The 15,294-nt window shown below is 55.3% G+C and overlaps 1 protein-coding gene across 3 annotated transcripts in view; it reads right to left on the bottom strand.

The window, feature by feature from the left end:
- Positions 1 to 15,294, bottom strand: part of HIVEP3 (HIVEP zinc finger 3) — a 420,543-nt gene that overhangs the window by 27,465 nt on the left and 377,784 nt on the right. For all 3 annotated transcript variants that reach the window (XM_037149293.2, XM_037149295.2, XM_037149294.2), the window contains one exon: positions 12,853 to 12,998. In XM_037149293.2, coding sequence (XP_037005188.2) covers positions 12,853 to 12,998 — 146 coding nt within the window. The remainder of the gene's footprint in view (positions 1 to 12,852; positions 12,999 to 15,294) is intronic.

Raw genomic sequence — 15,294 nt, 5'->3', positions numbered from 1 at the left:
CCCCAGCGTCTGAAGATCCTGCCTCAGGAGGAGCAGCAGAGCCTGGGACAAGGCCCCGTAGCCCCTGCAGCCCCTGCCAGCTGCCTCCTCTCCTTGCCACCTTCCCTGGGGAGGGGCCCTGCCTGCTCCTGGCTCCAGTCCCCAGAACTTCTGCTCAGCCCCTTGGCTGGCTGCCGTCTGGCCCCAGCCTGCCAGCCTCACTCGCCGGTGGGTCATAAGGCCTCGTGCACAGCCTGGCCGCCTTAGGCTCGTTTTGGCTATGTTGGGTCCTGTCTGCTGCCAACACGTTCCTGGGAGCCTGCCTGCCTGGCACGCTGGCCCCTGCTGCCCTGCTCCAGCCCCGTCTGTCTTCTGCTGGCTGCCATGTCCTGGGACACACCTCCCCTAACTCTCCTTCCAGCTGGGCCATCCTTTGGTCGGCAAGCCACCCTGGTGACAGATGACACCAGTCCACTGTGCAGGTCCAAAATTCTGCTTGGAGTTCAGGCCCTACTCCTACGGCCTGGCACCTTTAGCTCCCTCTCTTGGCCTTGGTGAATCCCCTTGTCCAGAATCATCCCTGACAGCGGGATGACAGTGCCTTTTAAACTCCATCCTTGGTGCCTGGCTGTCCTGTTTCCTTTCTTCCAAGCCAAACCAGTTCTCTCTTTTTCAAGTTTTTCTTTTGCAACAATCGCAACATACAGAAAAACTAAACATATAGTAAAAAAATTACTTTTTCCGGAATGTTTAAGAGCAAGTTGCCAACACCATGTCCCATCACCCCGATTCTTCCGTGTGGGTTCCTTCCAGCCAAGGCCCTGACGGATGCCCTGCCTGGTCAGCCTCTAACTCCCCATGCCTGGGCCCCCATGAGTGGGGGCCTCTTCAACCCACTTGGCTCAGCACCCCTCCCCCAACCAGTTCACCCCAGGCCATCTCCTGGGCCGAAGGGATGCCCTGGGGTTACCACGCTCACACACACTTACCCGCAGCCCGCCCGCCCTTCTGCCTGTTCGCACATGTGCAGTAGGTGTCCAGAGGCTGGTTTCTTTGGTAACAGCCTGTGTTAATGCTTCTGTGGACAACGGTTTCCTTATTAGCAAAGCGAGGAGTTTGGAGCAAGTGATTTCTAGGGACTCTTTCATAGTAGCAGTAACCATACACATTTATTGAGTAATTATTATGCACCAAGCATTATAAGTTCTTTACAGGTTGTTGGGCTTAGTTAATCCTCATGAAGACCCTTTGAGATGTAATTATTATTATTATTGTCTCCATCTTACAGATGAGGAAACTGAGGCACAGTTATGTGATTTACTTTGGCTCAGCCGGTCACTCTGCCGGATCCAGGGTTCCCATGCAGGTGGTCTGGCTTTAGAGCCGACACTCTACCACCGAGTGCTCGTCAAAGGGGAGCCCGGGACATGCGCCCTTCACTTGGTCCATACCGATGACTCATGGCAGCATGAGAGGCCGCTTGCTACGCGCCGGGCGCTATGCCAGGTACATGACATACAAACATGTTTTCTTTTATTCTCACTGACTTTGGTAAACTGGTACTATGGTCATTCTCATTTTCCAGATGAGGAACCTCAGCCATAGAGACGTTAAATGATTTTCTAATCAGTAGCTGAGCCAGGACTTGAACCCAGGTCTGGCTCTGTTGCTCCCCTGGAGGGCAGGGGGGGGGGGCGCCTGTGCCCTCTGACTGGCAATGAGGTAGGACAGAGTGTGCCAAGCTCTGGGCAAGTGTTTCAACGTGCCTGACTCTATTCAACATCCACCACAGTCCCGAGAGGCACCTGCACCTCCAGGGTGAAGGAAGGTGGCCCCGGAGCACCAAAGACTGTGGCTGAAGGTGCCGAGGCCGGCAAGTGCAGGGGGCAGGATGTGGTCGGCTGGGCCTTCACGCCGTGGACATTAAGGAGCCGCTGATGCTTGGAGAGAACAGATCACAGCTGGGACCCCGCATCCAAGAGACTCCAGGCCTTGGGGAGAGAGCAACTCGCTCTTTACCCTAAGCCGCGGGGCCCGAGGTCCCTCTAGAGACTGTTTTCTCCTTCGCCTTGCTCAGCCCCTCCCCTGTGCATTCAGACAAGTCAATACGCAATACCCAACTCTGGTCTCCAAAAGGAACTTCTTCCCCATTCTCCCGTGAGCTATGTGAGCTATTGCATCTCAGGCATTGTCAAAGGCCTCCACCCAAGGAATGAGCTTGGATTAGGTTCTCCGACCCTTAGAAGAGGCCAGCTTCTCCTCAGGGAGAGATGAGGGCTTGCCACGGCCCGCACAGCGCCCTTGCCCAGGCCTTCCCTGCGGACGGTTGCCGAGTGCTGTCTCCCAACACTGAGTGCAGAGCCCAAATAGCTCATTGGCTGGTAGGGGCTGGAAAGTTCCCGGCCATGTGTCACGTCAGAGACGGTTCCCCAGACCACATGGCAGATGAGAAACCGAGGTTCAGGAAAAGCCCCAGACCTCAGAGGTAGTAATGGCAGAGTCAGGCCTCAGACCCAGGCCTGGACTCCAAGGTCAAGTCCTTTCCCACATCCCCCAAGCCAAGGAGGACACTGAAACCCAGGCAGGAAATGCCACTTGCCCAAGTCTCCAGCTCCAGGCATTGCACCACAGCTCCTCCCCCACTGGGGGAGGCCTCACTTCAGACGACGCCCCAAGGTGGGAAAGGTGAGTGTCCCGTGATTCGCTGCTCATAAGAGTCTAGTGAACTCATGCTCAGCCTCATTGCCAGGCCTTCGTCTGCTCAGCAGCCCATGGTCATTTTCTCTTTTGTTTCTATTCTTACTGTTGATGGATCCCCCAGGCACAGAGTTGGAACTTGCCCTTAATTCCCTGCTGAACTGCTGTCCACACCCGGCCATCAAAGACACACCCTGGCTGATAGTCTCCGGTGGCTCTCTGCTGCCTGGGCAGAAAGGCCACTCCGCCTGCAACGGAACAGGGTCAAAAGGGATTGCATTGTGGAGCTCAGGACAAGGGGGCCATGCCTTCCAAATCTGACAGAAAATCATTTCCAACCCGGAATTCTATGCTTCCTTCAACTGACAAGCAGAATAAAGACATTCCCATCATTACCAGTCATGTGAAACGCCAAAAAACCTTTCACGACACTTTTCCAAGAAGTCCATGCTGATGGATGGTATAAGTGAAAATGAGGACGTAAACCGAGGAAGAAGACATGTGTTTCCAGAAAGAGGAGTCTCAACATAGGAGGCAAAAGGATCTCCAGGGTGGGGTGAAGCCAGAACCCTGGATGGCAGCTATGTGCTAGGCAGAGGGCAGAGGGCAGAGGGCAGAGGGCAGAGGGCAGAGGGAGACCCCGTGCAGCCTGTGGCTGTCTGGACAACTCTGGGAGTAGTTCTAGTAAGAAAACTAACTTCACATAGTTTTCTATAAGTTAGTTTTTGGGAAGTCCTTTGAGCACTCAGGAGAATGGTGCTAGGCTAATATAGAGAGTCAACTTAACTATTTAACATTTGATACTTTTAAAATATATATTTTGTTTATTTACTTTTAGAGAGGGGAAGGGTGAGAGAAAGAGAGGGAGAGAAACATCAGTGTGTGGTTGCCTCTTGAGCGTCCCCTCCTGGGGACCTGGCCCACAACCCAGGCCTGTGCTCTGACTGGGAATCCACCCTGCAACCCTTTGGTTTGCAGGCCAGTGCTCAATCCACTGAGCCACACCAGCCAGGGCTACATTTGATGCTTTTATTTGGGAAGTAATCTTTATAAAGAAGTAGCTTTTCCAAGAACATACACACAATTATTATCCACAGTGAAAATGTAAAAATTGTATGGGGAAGAAAAAGGAGCCGCAGGCTGTGATGTGGCTGAACTGTGGATCCTATCTGGCAGCACTGTAAGGAGAGGATGGGAAAAGAGGGAACGGGGTGGACACGGAAGGTGGAACGGCTCTCGTGTCATTCGTTAACGCCCAACACTGAAAGCCGAGTCATGGCAGCCCAGGCACGTTAGTTTAGAGACACGGAGGCAAACCCAGGGGGCAGCCACAGGGGATGAAGGGGACTGTTCCTGAGGCTGGGGAGGAGGCAGTGCGGGGAAAGGCAAAGGGCTCTGCTGCTCTCCATAACCAAGGGTACAGGACTATTGGATGGGCCAGCTCTGTGTGTAATTTTTATGAATATGAAAACAGAGAGAGAGAGGGATGGGGGGAGAGATTTCCATGAGGCTGCTTCTCCCACAGGAGAGACAGGGAGAAGCCAGCCAGCCTCCTCTGGGGTGCCGGCCTGACTCCCCAGGGCGGGAAGAAGCCAGGACTCAGGCCCAGGCTGTCTAGGCCCAGAGGTGGCCTTGGGGAGGCCCTGGCTGCAGCCCCGGCTCCCAGGGGCCCGAGTGTGCTGGGGTGGGGGCTTCACTTCCTGCACTCCCCCCTCTGAACATGAGCCCCCTGCTGCCACAGACCCCCTGCAGGAACCAGGGGCAGCGCCTGCTGGGGAAATGGATCCTCCTTTAAATTTTAATAGGATGCATTTAGGTCTTCCCTGACAGTCCTCAGGGCTCTGGGGACCCTGGCCCCGGCGTACTCAGACACTCAGTCTGCCCCGCGATCAATACGTCTTTTTCTTTTCCATTTTGCTTTCTGCGTTGTCTTTTTTTTTTTTTTTTAACTGAGTTGGGTTTCTTAGTGACACAGTCACCTTTCTCTCATGTCTGGAGTGGGCATTCCCCAGGAAGCCCTTCTAGAACTCAGGAGAAAGAGGCTAGGTCGGTGCAGAGTCGGCCTGACCAGACTGCTTAACATCTGATGTTTTTATCTAGGGGATAATTTCTACACAGGAACAGTGTTTCCAAGAACCTAAGTAGCTTCCTGGGAACAGAAATTCCCTGTGCTTGTTTTCAAAATAGCCATTCATGAGTCTGAGTTGCTGCGCAAAGCCAGCCCACCGGAGGCCAACTGTGAAGAACCCTGCCCACCCCACTGCCATCCACCACTTCTGCCTCCGTCACAGTCACACCCGGCACTTTTCCTCCCTCCTGCTCTTGTGGGAGAGCCGGCCCACTCACCCCTGCGGAGGCCCCGCCCCTTCTCTGTGGCTCTGCTCCGCCCTCCGTCTCTCTGTCTCTCCTGGCAGCGGTATCACCTGCCCCTGCTCTGAACCACTCCCAGCAGCCTGTGCACACACCAGAGGATCTCTCGGTTTAGACATCCACCTGCTCAACCTCTCACTCATTCCAGCTCCTCCCTGTGTCTCCCCCACGCTCCCCCTTTCCCTGCTTCCCCCCACAGCTGGCCCCTTGGGTCAGAGGTTTATTCCCACTGTTGCCATGGCTCATTTCAACCCAAGCTGTTGGGATTCCAGCTCTGCCCAAACAGCTCCATCGAGGTCACCAGGGACCCCCATGTGGCTAACCCCATGGACACTGTCCTGTCCTTCCCATCCTGGGCCTTGCCTTTCTTCTCTTCTCCATCTCCCCATCCAGCCCCCCTCCCCCACCCCCAAACAGTATCCACATATTAACAAATGCACCCCCGAAAGGGAGATTTCCAGCTGTGGCCTGTCCTCCGAATGCCGGGCTCATGTGTCCAGCCCTCTGCTGCATGGCTGGTGTCTCCGAGTTGACGCGTCCGCCGGGCTGTAATCGCTCCTTCCCCAAACCTCTCCCGTCCCTCAGGAAACGGCGTCACCACTCATCAGCTGCTGCCTGAGCCAGAAACAGGGCAGTCGTTCCGGACTCCACGCTTCTCTTCCTCACCCTCCGTGTTCGACCCATCAGAAGCCCTACGGTTCTGCCCACCATCTTCTCTGCCATCTCCCTGCTCCAAGCCACTGACCATCTCACCAGGATTCTGCCACATCCTGTCCCCTGCTGCCCCGCTGCCACCCCTTCCTGAAGTCCAGGTCACCTTTCCTAGGAGACACGGGACAACAGGATTTTGGGGGGAAGAGAGAGAACAAAAGCCACTGTGGGTGCATGTGATGGGGCTTAGACAATCCACTCCTCAGTCCACTGGGGCCACGCACAGAGCAGCGTGGCGGCGCTTCTGGGGAGAAGCCCGAGAATCACAGACAGAGCAGGAGACTGGGTCTCTCTCAGTAAGAGGACAGGGCCCGGGCAGCTGGGGCTCACCAGGAAGAAGAGCAGTCCCTATCCAGAATTGGGTGCCCAGGACCCCCTCTCCAGCCCCCTAGGGCACACAAATGACCTTGGCTCCCAACCGCTGACACTTGCCCCATCACAGAAACCACCTGACTTCACCTTCCCCACACCACGCCTGACTCCAGGAGGTTAGGCTGGTCCTGCCCAGCCTGGTTCAGCCCTGACTCTGGGTCCTTGCTCCTTCCTGAGACCCACAGCCTCAATCCTGCTCTCAGACTGTAAGGGCTGCTGAGTTCAGAGACCTGCCCCCTCCCCTGAGGTCTCAGTGGATCCTGATCATGTTGAACAGATTCCTCTATTTCATAAACATCCTTTAGCACTGCCTTTGTGCCAGGCACCACTCCCGGCAGTGGGGAAATAGCAATGAACAGGACACAATTCCTCCCCTTTCACTAGAGCTTATGTTCTGGTGGAGGACATAGAGACAAACTAGTAATGTATGAAAAAAATAAAGCAGGAAAGGGGGACCAGACATTCCAGAGGAGGATACGAATGGGTGGATGGTCTGGAAAGGCCTCCCTGAAGGGTGTGAGGGAGCCATGGGGCTGCCTGGAAAAAGTGTTCCTAGCAGAGGGCACAGTAAGTGCAAAGGCCCCGAGGCAGAGACTTGTCTGACAAGAAGCCAGGAGACCACCGACTGGAGTCCAGGGGCTGAGGGGAGGGGAGGCGGGCCAAGGTCAGACAGGGGCTGACGCCAGCTCCTGCAGCCACTGGAGGGCCGTGGAGGGTGCAGAGCAGGAGTGGCAGGGCCTGCTGACGCGCAACACGGTCACTGTGGTTGCTGAGTCAGAATACAGTGTGGTGGAAAAGGACAGACACAGGAGGTTATAGGAGGGCCCCGGCATCATCCAGATGCAAGATGCCTTTGGCCTGACCCAGCAGGTGGGAAGAAATGGGCACATTCTAAATAGGGTTTCACGGGTTCAGTTGACAAGAACAGTCTTGCTGATGGATGTGAGACAGAACAGTTTAGGGCCTCAGTGTCTGGAAAAATAAAGTGGTCTGTGCAGAATTGGAATACGTATTTTGTTTCCCGCTCTCAAAAGATGTCCCCACCCCCACCTCTGGCTACTTACAAGGAGACACTGAGTGAGTGAGTGGTGGTGCACACGGCCTCTCTGCCTGTCACACACGTCACAACTTTCTTCACCAGCCTCTCTATGCTCTGCAGTGCTTTGTTCCAGTTTGGATTTTAAGAGGCTTCCTGAGGGGTTTATTCTTTATACCAATCCAAATAGCTCCAGCTTATCTCTATCCATTTCACTCGTAATTTCATCAACTTCTTCTCCGATATATATTCAGAGGTAGCAAGTATCAGCAAACACAAATTCAGCTTCCTCCTTGATCTGAAGTTCCCAGTGAGATGGGACGAGACAGAGTGGAAGTCCAGAAATTTGGGATAAGAAATATACCACACTGGTAGGTTTCAAAGCCCAGGAAGAAATAGGTTTGGAAAAAGTTATTAGAAAAGAAATAGACTTCACATTTTAAAAGTTAAAAATTCCCTCCAAGCTGTTATTTCATAAACACACACTCACATTTAAAAATCTAGGTGCACCATAAAACAACATGCACCAAATATAGTGCATAAACTCTTAGACTTGAACCAAAATAAATTCGGCTATTTTTAAAGTACACAAGACAGAAAAACATACCTGTTAAAAAATAACTCCTTCAAGTGGAACAAGACAGAACTAAGTAAACTCTCAAAATAATTTCTTTGACACGTGTAGCCAAGCCCTGTGAGGCATCCTCGTTCTCCCGCACCTGCCGTGCTGTGCTTGCCGGACGCCCAGGTGCCTCACCGCACAGGTGTCTGGACACCTGGGGGGAGTCCATTGGAGACCTGGCTCTGGGAGTCATCCATCTGTAGATGGTCCATAGGACCCCCTTTTACAGAGAAGAGGGGAGGCCCAGGTGCCAGGTCCCGAGGGCCCTAAAGTATAAAGATCAGAAGATAAGGTGGAATCACCAAAAACTCGAGAAAGCACCACCAGCAAAGGAAGAGGAGGTCAAGGAAGGTGCAGCCCTGCAAACCACGGGGCCAGAGGGTAACAGGGAGGGGGCAGGGACCACCTGAGCCCAGTGCTGCCGGCAGGTCAGGAACGAGTGGAAGTGAGCACTGACTCAGGGTTCCACAGGGTGGAGGTCACCGCTGGCCTGGATAAGAGCAGTTGCTGAGGTGATGTGGGCCCTCTGCCCAAAAAGCGTGCTGAAGCGGGGAGACTTGAGGTCTGGGTGTGTTGAACCGAGTGGGTCACAGGGGGCAGTGGCTGCAGTGGCGTGATGGGGGGTGAGTGGGAGGAGATGCACCCAGTGCCTTCTGGAAAGAGCACAGATGGTCCTCCCTCAGCTCAGACCGGCGCCCTGCAGTTGGCAGGTCTGGCACAGACTGTCTCTGCTAAAGGTTGCAGGTCTTAGGGATGGTCCTGGGCAGCCCCCTGCCCATGAGCCACGCCACCCCACCCTCACTGGCCCAGCCCGCATCTGGGCTTCTGTTCCCCTGCCCTGTATTCCAGTCCTGAGTTGAGGCTGGGCTGCAACTCTAGACCCGACCCACTCCTGCCCCTACCCGTGGCCACCTTTCTGAGTACGCGCCACCCTAGCTGGGCCTGGCCTACCTGTCTCTAACCCAGCACCTTGCACCCCCTAGCTGGGCTTGGATGACCACTTTCGGAAGCCAGGTAGTTCCTGTCAATTTTAGTCTCTTCCTTCTCCACACCGGCCCTTCGAGCTGAGTGCCCATCTTTCTTTGCAACAAATGAACTTGAGTTAGGACAATATAGCATCACCCTCAATGAACAATATAACTTTGTACATGTGAAAACAACATTCTGTAACAAAGGAGCCCTTGTAGAATGAGCAAGGCAAACGCACAGGTGCCGGGTGAGAGAGCCAGCGCATTCCCGAACGGGCACACCCAGAGGCTGCCCGGAAAATGCGGGCTTTGTCCAGGTGTGGACAGGATGGGGAATGCAGACAGGGTGTGTGCCGGGAAGTCAATTCGACAAATAGGAATTGAGGCAAGGTGAGTGCAGAGCATGGCCCTGGGATCCAAGTCAAGAGGTGAGGTGGGGGGAGACAGGATTGGATTTCAGCACCAGTGTTATTCCAGAAGTCACACAAAAAATTAGGGGGTGTGGAAGGACCTGGGAGGTTGGCCAGAGGAGAGGGTCGACCACTGCCCTTTGAAGATAGGGCTGTTCCCACTGGGTCCCGGAGGTAAGGCAGCCACAGAAGATGCTGGAGCAGAGGAATGACAGGCAGAACTGTGATAGAAGATGCCCAAGAGCACCAACCCAGGGCCCCAGAGAGAGGGAGGCCAGAGCCCTGAAGAGAGGAAACCACACCTGAGCCACGAACCACTTTGTGTGGACATCAGTGTTTGCGGAGCCATTGGAAGGGGCAGGATCAGGGAGGATGAAGTGTCCAAGACAACACCAAGGTTTGGAGTACGAAGAGCTGGGTGCACCGTGTGAGCTCTAGATGTGGACGGAGATGCTGTTGGTGGCAAGTGGAGGACTTGGACAGCACACGCGGAGTTCGAGGTGCCCTGAGTCTCCCAGTCAAAGGTGCCCGGGAGGCATGAGAAGCAAGGCTCCATAGCCAAGAGCGAGGTCCTCGCTGGAGACCCAGATTTCGTGTCCTTGGCGTGGTGACAAGGAAATGAATGACACTGACGAGGGAGATCACTCAAGGCCAGGAGAAAGCAGTCCGAAGGGCCAGGTACGGGAGTCTCCATTCCACCCAGACTGCTGACCAACCGACCTCCCCTCTCCACCTGCCTCAGTCTCAGCCTTTCAGGCCGAGCTCCGCCCCCTGCAGGCTGCTTGCTCTGACTACTGCAGCCCAGCGGGTCCCTTCCTGCTGCAAGCATCTCCACACAGTCCACACCTCAGGCTCGAGACATCCCTGGCACAGGGTACCTGTGAGGCACCGAATTAATGGCTCCTCCTTGATGAATGGCTCAGTTGATCAATTGCTGGGTTGAAGGTCAAGAAGGAGAGTAAGGGACTAGCGAGTAGCTGACTGGCGATAAGAAGACTCCTGACATTGGCTCCTGCAGCGTCCACTCTGTGTCTCTTCACTAGGAATTAGATCTATGATATATGGGTCAACACAGAAACATCTCGAAAACACTGTGGAGGGAACACAGCGGGCTGCCGCTGTGCGTGAAAGCCGCCGAGGCAGCGGGCGCTCGCTGCGGAGCCTCCCTGGGCGTCCCCCACATGCAAGGCCTGCCTGCACTTCCCCGCTTTCTCGGGGGCGGGAGAGGCCCCGTGGCTTGCTCTGGCCCAAGGAATGGAGCAGAAGCTTTGGGACCCCGCACACAATTCACCATTTCCCCTCCCTCTCCTCTCAGCCTCCATCGGCCTAGATCTCTCAGTGATTTCAGGGAACAGAACTCCTCTGCAGGCCCCTGTTGAACATGCACCTCGGTGACACACATATGCTGGCTGTGTTAAAAAAAAAAGCAAGAAAGGAAAAGGGATAAACGAGTCTAAGGTGAAACACTGGTGACCTCGGATGGGCATGACCATCCCCTGTGTGTTTCTGAGTGCGGGGCACCTCTGGCACTTGGGGGGGCAGGTGGTTCTGTGGTTGGTCGTATGGAGGGCTGTATGCCCGGCCCCACCCATGAAGTGCCAGACATGCCCCTCGTTATGCGGTAACTACAAAAACTCTCACCCCACCTTCCCAAACACCCCTGGGGGTGGAACCGGCTCCGAGTGAACGACAAATGTAAAGGGGTCACTGGACGCAGGGGTGGGAGGCACACTGGGGCCCAGACAGGGCGGCGGGGCTGCGGGAGCAGAGGGTTGACCGGCGACATCACGTGCCCCCACAAAGTGCTCAGACTGGGTGCGGCCAGTTGAGAGTGGAAGGGTCTTTTTCGCAGTGGACAGAACAGGGCCAGTCGCCCTGGAGGGAGAAGGAAGAGACGGATGGCACAGTGGCAAGGTTCCCCAGTGCCCACGGACTCCGGCCTTCTCTGACGGTCTACACTGTGTGGTTACCCCCTCCCGCAGGCCAGGAAACCGCTGGCTGGAGAGGGAGGGCGCGGACAGTCTGAGTGGGGCAGGGGCGAGCGATTGAGTTGCTCTCAAAGGGCACAGATTGATGACTTGAAAGAGGGAGATTCTGAAACACAGCAGGTGGGACTAAGTGGCAACCTGGATGGGGCCAGCAAGTGGGGGAGGAGTGGCTGCCAGTGCCCGGACTGTAGAAAGAGGGGAAGGGGACTCGGGAGTAACCTTTCAGCTGAAGGCAGACCCTGTGGCTGAGACTCCAGCCAGTAGCTGGAGCTGTGAGCCAACCAGGATGGGAGAGGCTCCCGCCAGCCGCCCTCTCGGAGACCAGGCAGCAGGGAGCCGCCCGGGAACCAGACAGTTGGAGGCCGTTTCCTCTCAGGACAGAAGCAAACCTCATCACGGCCACCGGCACCCCCTGGGCCCCGGGGACACTCCGAAGCAGGAGGAAGAAGGCAAGTCCAGATGTACCGACCCAATGATATGGGGACACAGGGACACACGAGGGCGCTCTAACCAAACAGAGGGGAGGAAACCAGTCCATTCCCACAGGCAAAGAGGTTCAGGCAGTATTTGGAAAACCCTCGGTCCAGTGTTTCTCAACCGAGCTGCTATTGGAACTCTGGGCCCCCTGCCGCTGCAGGCTGTTTGCAATCCCGGACCCCCTCCCCGTCACAGAGAACACCCAACTCCCCAAGTTTTGTTTCCAAACACCCCTTCTCTGGGCAGCGTGGCGGCTCCTGCTCTCCCCACCCTTACAGAGGAGCTCGGCACCTCCTGCTTTGACAGTGTGAGGTGGGCACCCACAGGGGCTGGGGAACTGCAGGCCCGGGGCCTGCCATCCTTGGGAGGTCGATTTTCCTTTGTGCTGTTGTCCTTCAGGACAGGGAAGGATGAAGGCTGCGTTGATAACACTGGGGACACAGACACAGGACCCTGAGACAGACACCACGGGACCTGACACCGATGTCCCTGGCAGCAAACACAGGGCTACACAGAACACGGCTTGCACAAAACTTTCACAAAGCGAACCTGAAACAAGGTACCCCCTGGAGCCCGGAGGGCCCACTGTCGTGAGTTCCAAGACGTTTATGTTGTTAGGTCCCCAAAGACAAGCACGGAGGTGAAAATCCAGGGATGAGATTCCAGTAAGTATTTACCGCCCAACAAGCCCTGGACCCCGGCCACTCAGCACGCAGACAGCTGTGAACAGCTGGCCGTGCCAACTGGGCTATCGGCCCTGCAAACGGCCTAGTGGGCAGGGTATGAGTGCCCTGTGGGACAGCGGGCATGCTGAGGCGGCTGCTTGGGCAGACAGAGGTGCCTTTTGGGGAGTACACACCAAGGTAGATGGAGGTCTGCGGAGAGCCTGGGGGAGTCGCTATTGAACCCAGTGCAGAACTGGAAACCCCCCAGCGCCCGAGGGGTGAGGGACTGGATGAAGACCCAGACCAGCCTGTCCACAGCTCCTGGTGTCCCTGCCCCCACCGCAGAGCCTCGTGTTCTGAAACAGGGGTGGCCCGCGTGTCCCACGAGGGTGGCGTCTGCTGGAAGGCACGGCTGGAACCCCAGGTCCCCGGGCACGGCCCTGCTGACTGAGACGCTCACCACCTCTGAACACAGATGGGCCCACCCCAGCACACGGGCCGGGCACGAGCTCTTCCTCCACAGGAAGCAGACATTGCAAACCGAACATGATTCTTACCCTCCTTCGAAGATTTTGATCCTCGCCGGCTCCCCTCTCTTGGAGGCAGGAGTGTCCTCCTCCGGCTTCCCTCGCTTCTCTTCTTCCTTCTCCACTCTAGCTATATCTTTCTGGCCTTCCGGGGAAACCAGTGAAGGGAGGTGAACCTGGCCCACCGCAGGAGGGACAAAATCATTGCTGGTTACATGGCAGTAATGGAAGGAAGCCTTCAATGGCATTACATGCTTACACTCAATTGTGGCTCACTTCCTCTTCACGCTACACTGTGGAGAGGTGCTGTGACCCTACTTTACAGAAAGAAGGAAGCTGACCCCCCTGAGAGGTAAAGGTCCCTATTCAAAGCCACGTGGTTAGTTGGCGTCGAAACTAGGACCTGGACCAGGCAGGGCTTTTGCAGGGGAAGACGGGGCCTTCCCACGAGAGCTGTGTTTGCTCTTTCTTCTGCACTAGTCAGGGAGCTGCTGGGGACAGGTCTGCATCCTGGTCTCCCGGGTCAGGCCAGTGCCCAAAACAAGACTCCGCCTGTGGAGATGAACTCGTCCAATTCTGTCTTACAGATCAGAGAGTCAAGGTCACCCAGCAGGTTAAGGGCATTGCTGGGAGCAGAGCACAGGCTTCCTGAAAGCCCCAACCAATGGGACCTCCCAGAGCCAGGCACACAGAGGCTGTGCCAGTCCACTAATGGGTGTGCCCCTGAGGGTGCGCAGGCTCTGGACTATGTGTCTCCTTACAGGCCTCAGTGGGGAGAGCTGGCTCCATGAGAGCGTGTCTTTCAGACGCCCTGATGGCAGCAGGGGGTGGGCGCACCCATGAATGGAGAGCAGCGATGCTGGGCTAGTGGCTGGAGCCCGCAGTGCTGGGAATGAGATTCTCATTCGACTTCATGCCACTGTCATGAAGGTCACGAGACACTGCACTGCTTGTGGCCAGCGGGAGAAACAACTGTGTGCCCTGGTGCTGGGACAGTCTAAGAATGTCCCCTGTGCCCGCCACAACACCTGCCCCAACAAGGGAGTGTGGGGCCTGAGCAGCTAGGTTGCTGGCTGAGAATCAGGAAACCTGAGTTCTAGCGCCACACGGGCCACCGCGTGCTGGTATGGAACACGCCAGGGAGCCAGCTGGCATCATTCCAAGAAAAAGTTTGCAGGTTTCAGCTCATTTTAAGAATTTCAAATTTCAAAGCAATGATTGCCAAACCCAATTAAGCCAACTTAACTCTTTCGTTTTATTGAATGGCCTTTGAAGTATGCAGTCATTGCAACGGGGAGGCAGTTCAGATCATCTGGGAGGGTTCTGGAGTGAGAGCCAGTTTCGAACCCAAGCTCTGCCACTTACTGTGCAGCCAAGTGCAAACTTCCCAAGGTCAATGTCCTTTGCCTTCTCATTCGCAGAGTGGCCATGGGGCACCAGGTGGTTGTGGGGGTAAAAGTAAAGGGCAGCATAGTACCTGTGCACCACATAGGTGCATGAGTAGCTCCAAGTATGAACATAATTACAATGGCACCTGGGGAGGATCGGTAGCCGTAAGACACACCGGAGAGTAAACCAGTAATGCTGCTTATTGCAGAAGCGGAAATCTCGTTTAGGGACGTCAGCAGACTGGTGAGAACATTTACAGAAAAAATTTGGGGAACAGTTCTGCGAAGAATGTCCCGCTGAGCTAAGGACAGGTTTGACGCGCAGAATTCGCTCAGCGACAGAGGAGGACATGGCCAGGGGAAAGTCAGAGAAGAGTTTTGTTCGTCTGCCCATGGGTGCATCCAGTTTAGGAGACTCATGCCTGATTTGGTCCAGGCACCTAGCCTGAAGGATTACTTTAAGGTTTTCTTTCCTTAAATGATTAAAGGAAGAAAAATAGAGTGTCTGGAGTCAAACAAGTCTGGGTTTGCCAAATGTTTGCCATGGGACCTTGCCTTCCCTCACCCTCTGATTCTCAGTTCCCTCATCTGTAGAATGGAGGTGGTCCCGCCCTCCCCCAGGCCCCAGGCGGGGGTGAACGTTGTTTGGGTTCGAGGGCTGAGCACAGTGCCTGGCACAGTGAGGTGGCTCAACCAACTGACCAATTGTTAGTCCATTAATGCTAAGTCAGCATCATACATCGTGGCCTGAATCCTCAGGCTGGCCTTGTCAGGGTATGGGGGGGGGGGTGTCATTTTCCGAATTTCAAACTTCCTGAACCTGCAGGCACCTGTTGATTTTATATAGTCCCTGATGCAGCCTTGGGTCAGAGACAACGGAAGAGAATGTGAGCCTTTAGTTAGGCCGGGTGCTACACACAGCACAGTGGTCACACTGTGAGTGATATTGCCACCTACTGGTACAGAGGGATATTGCAGCCCAGCTCTATCAGCTCTCCTACTCACAGAAAACAATCTCTGGAAGTGAGGTTTCCAGTGGTACCAGAGAATGGAAGCAGCAGGTGTAAGAAGAAGGAAAGCAGGA

The sequence above is a fragment of the Artibeus jamaicensis genome, unplaced genomic scaffold, assembly GCF_021234435.1.
Source record: "Artibeus jamaicensis isolate MK-2021 breed Jamaican fruit bat unplaced genomic scaffold, CSHL_Jam_final scaffold_847, whole genome shotgun sequence".
Taxonomy (NCBI): domain Eukaryota; kingdom Metazoa; phylum Chordata; class Mammalia; order Chiroptera; family Phyllostomidae; genus Artibeus; species Artibeus jamaicensis.
The sequence above is the reverse complement of the archived record's forward strand: the minus strand, read 5'-3'. Positions and strand labels throughout refer to the sequence as shown.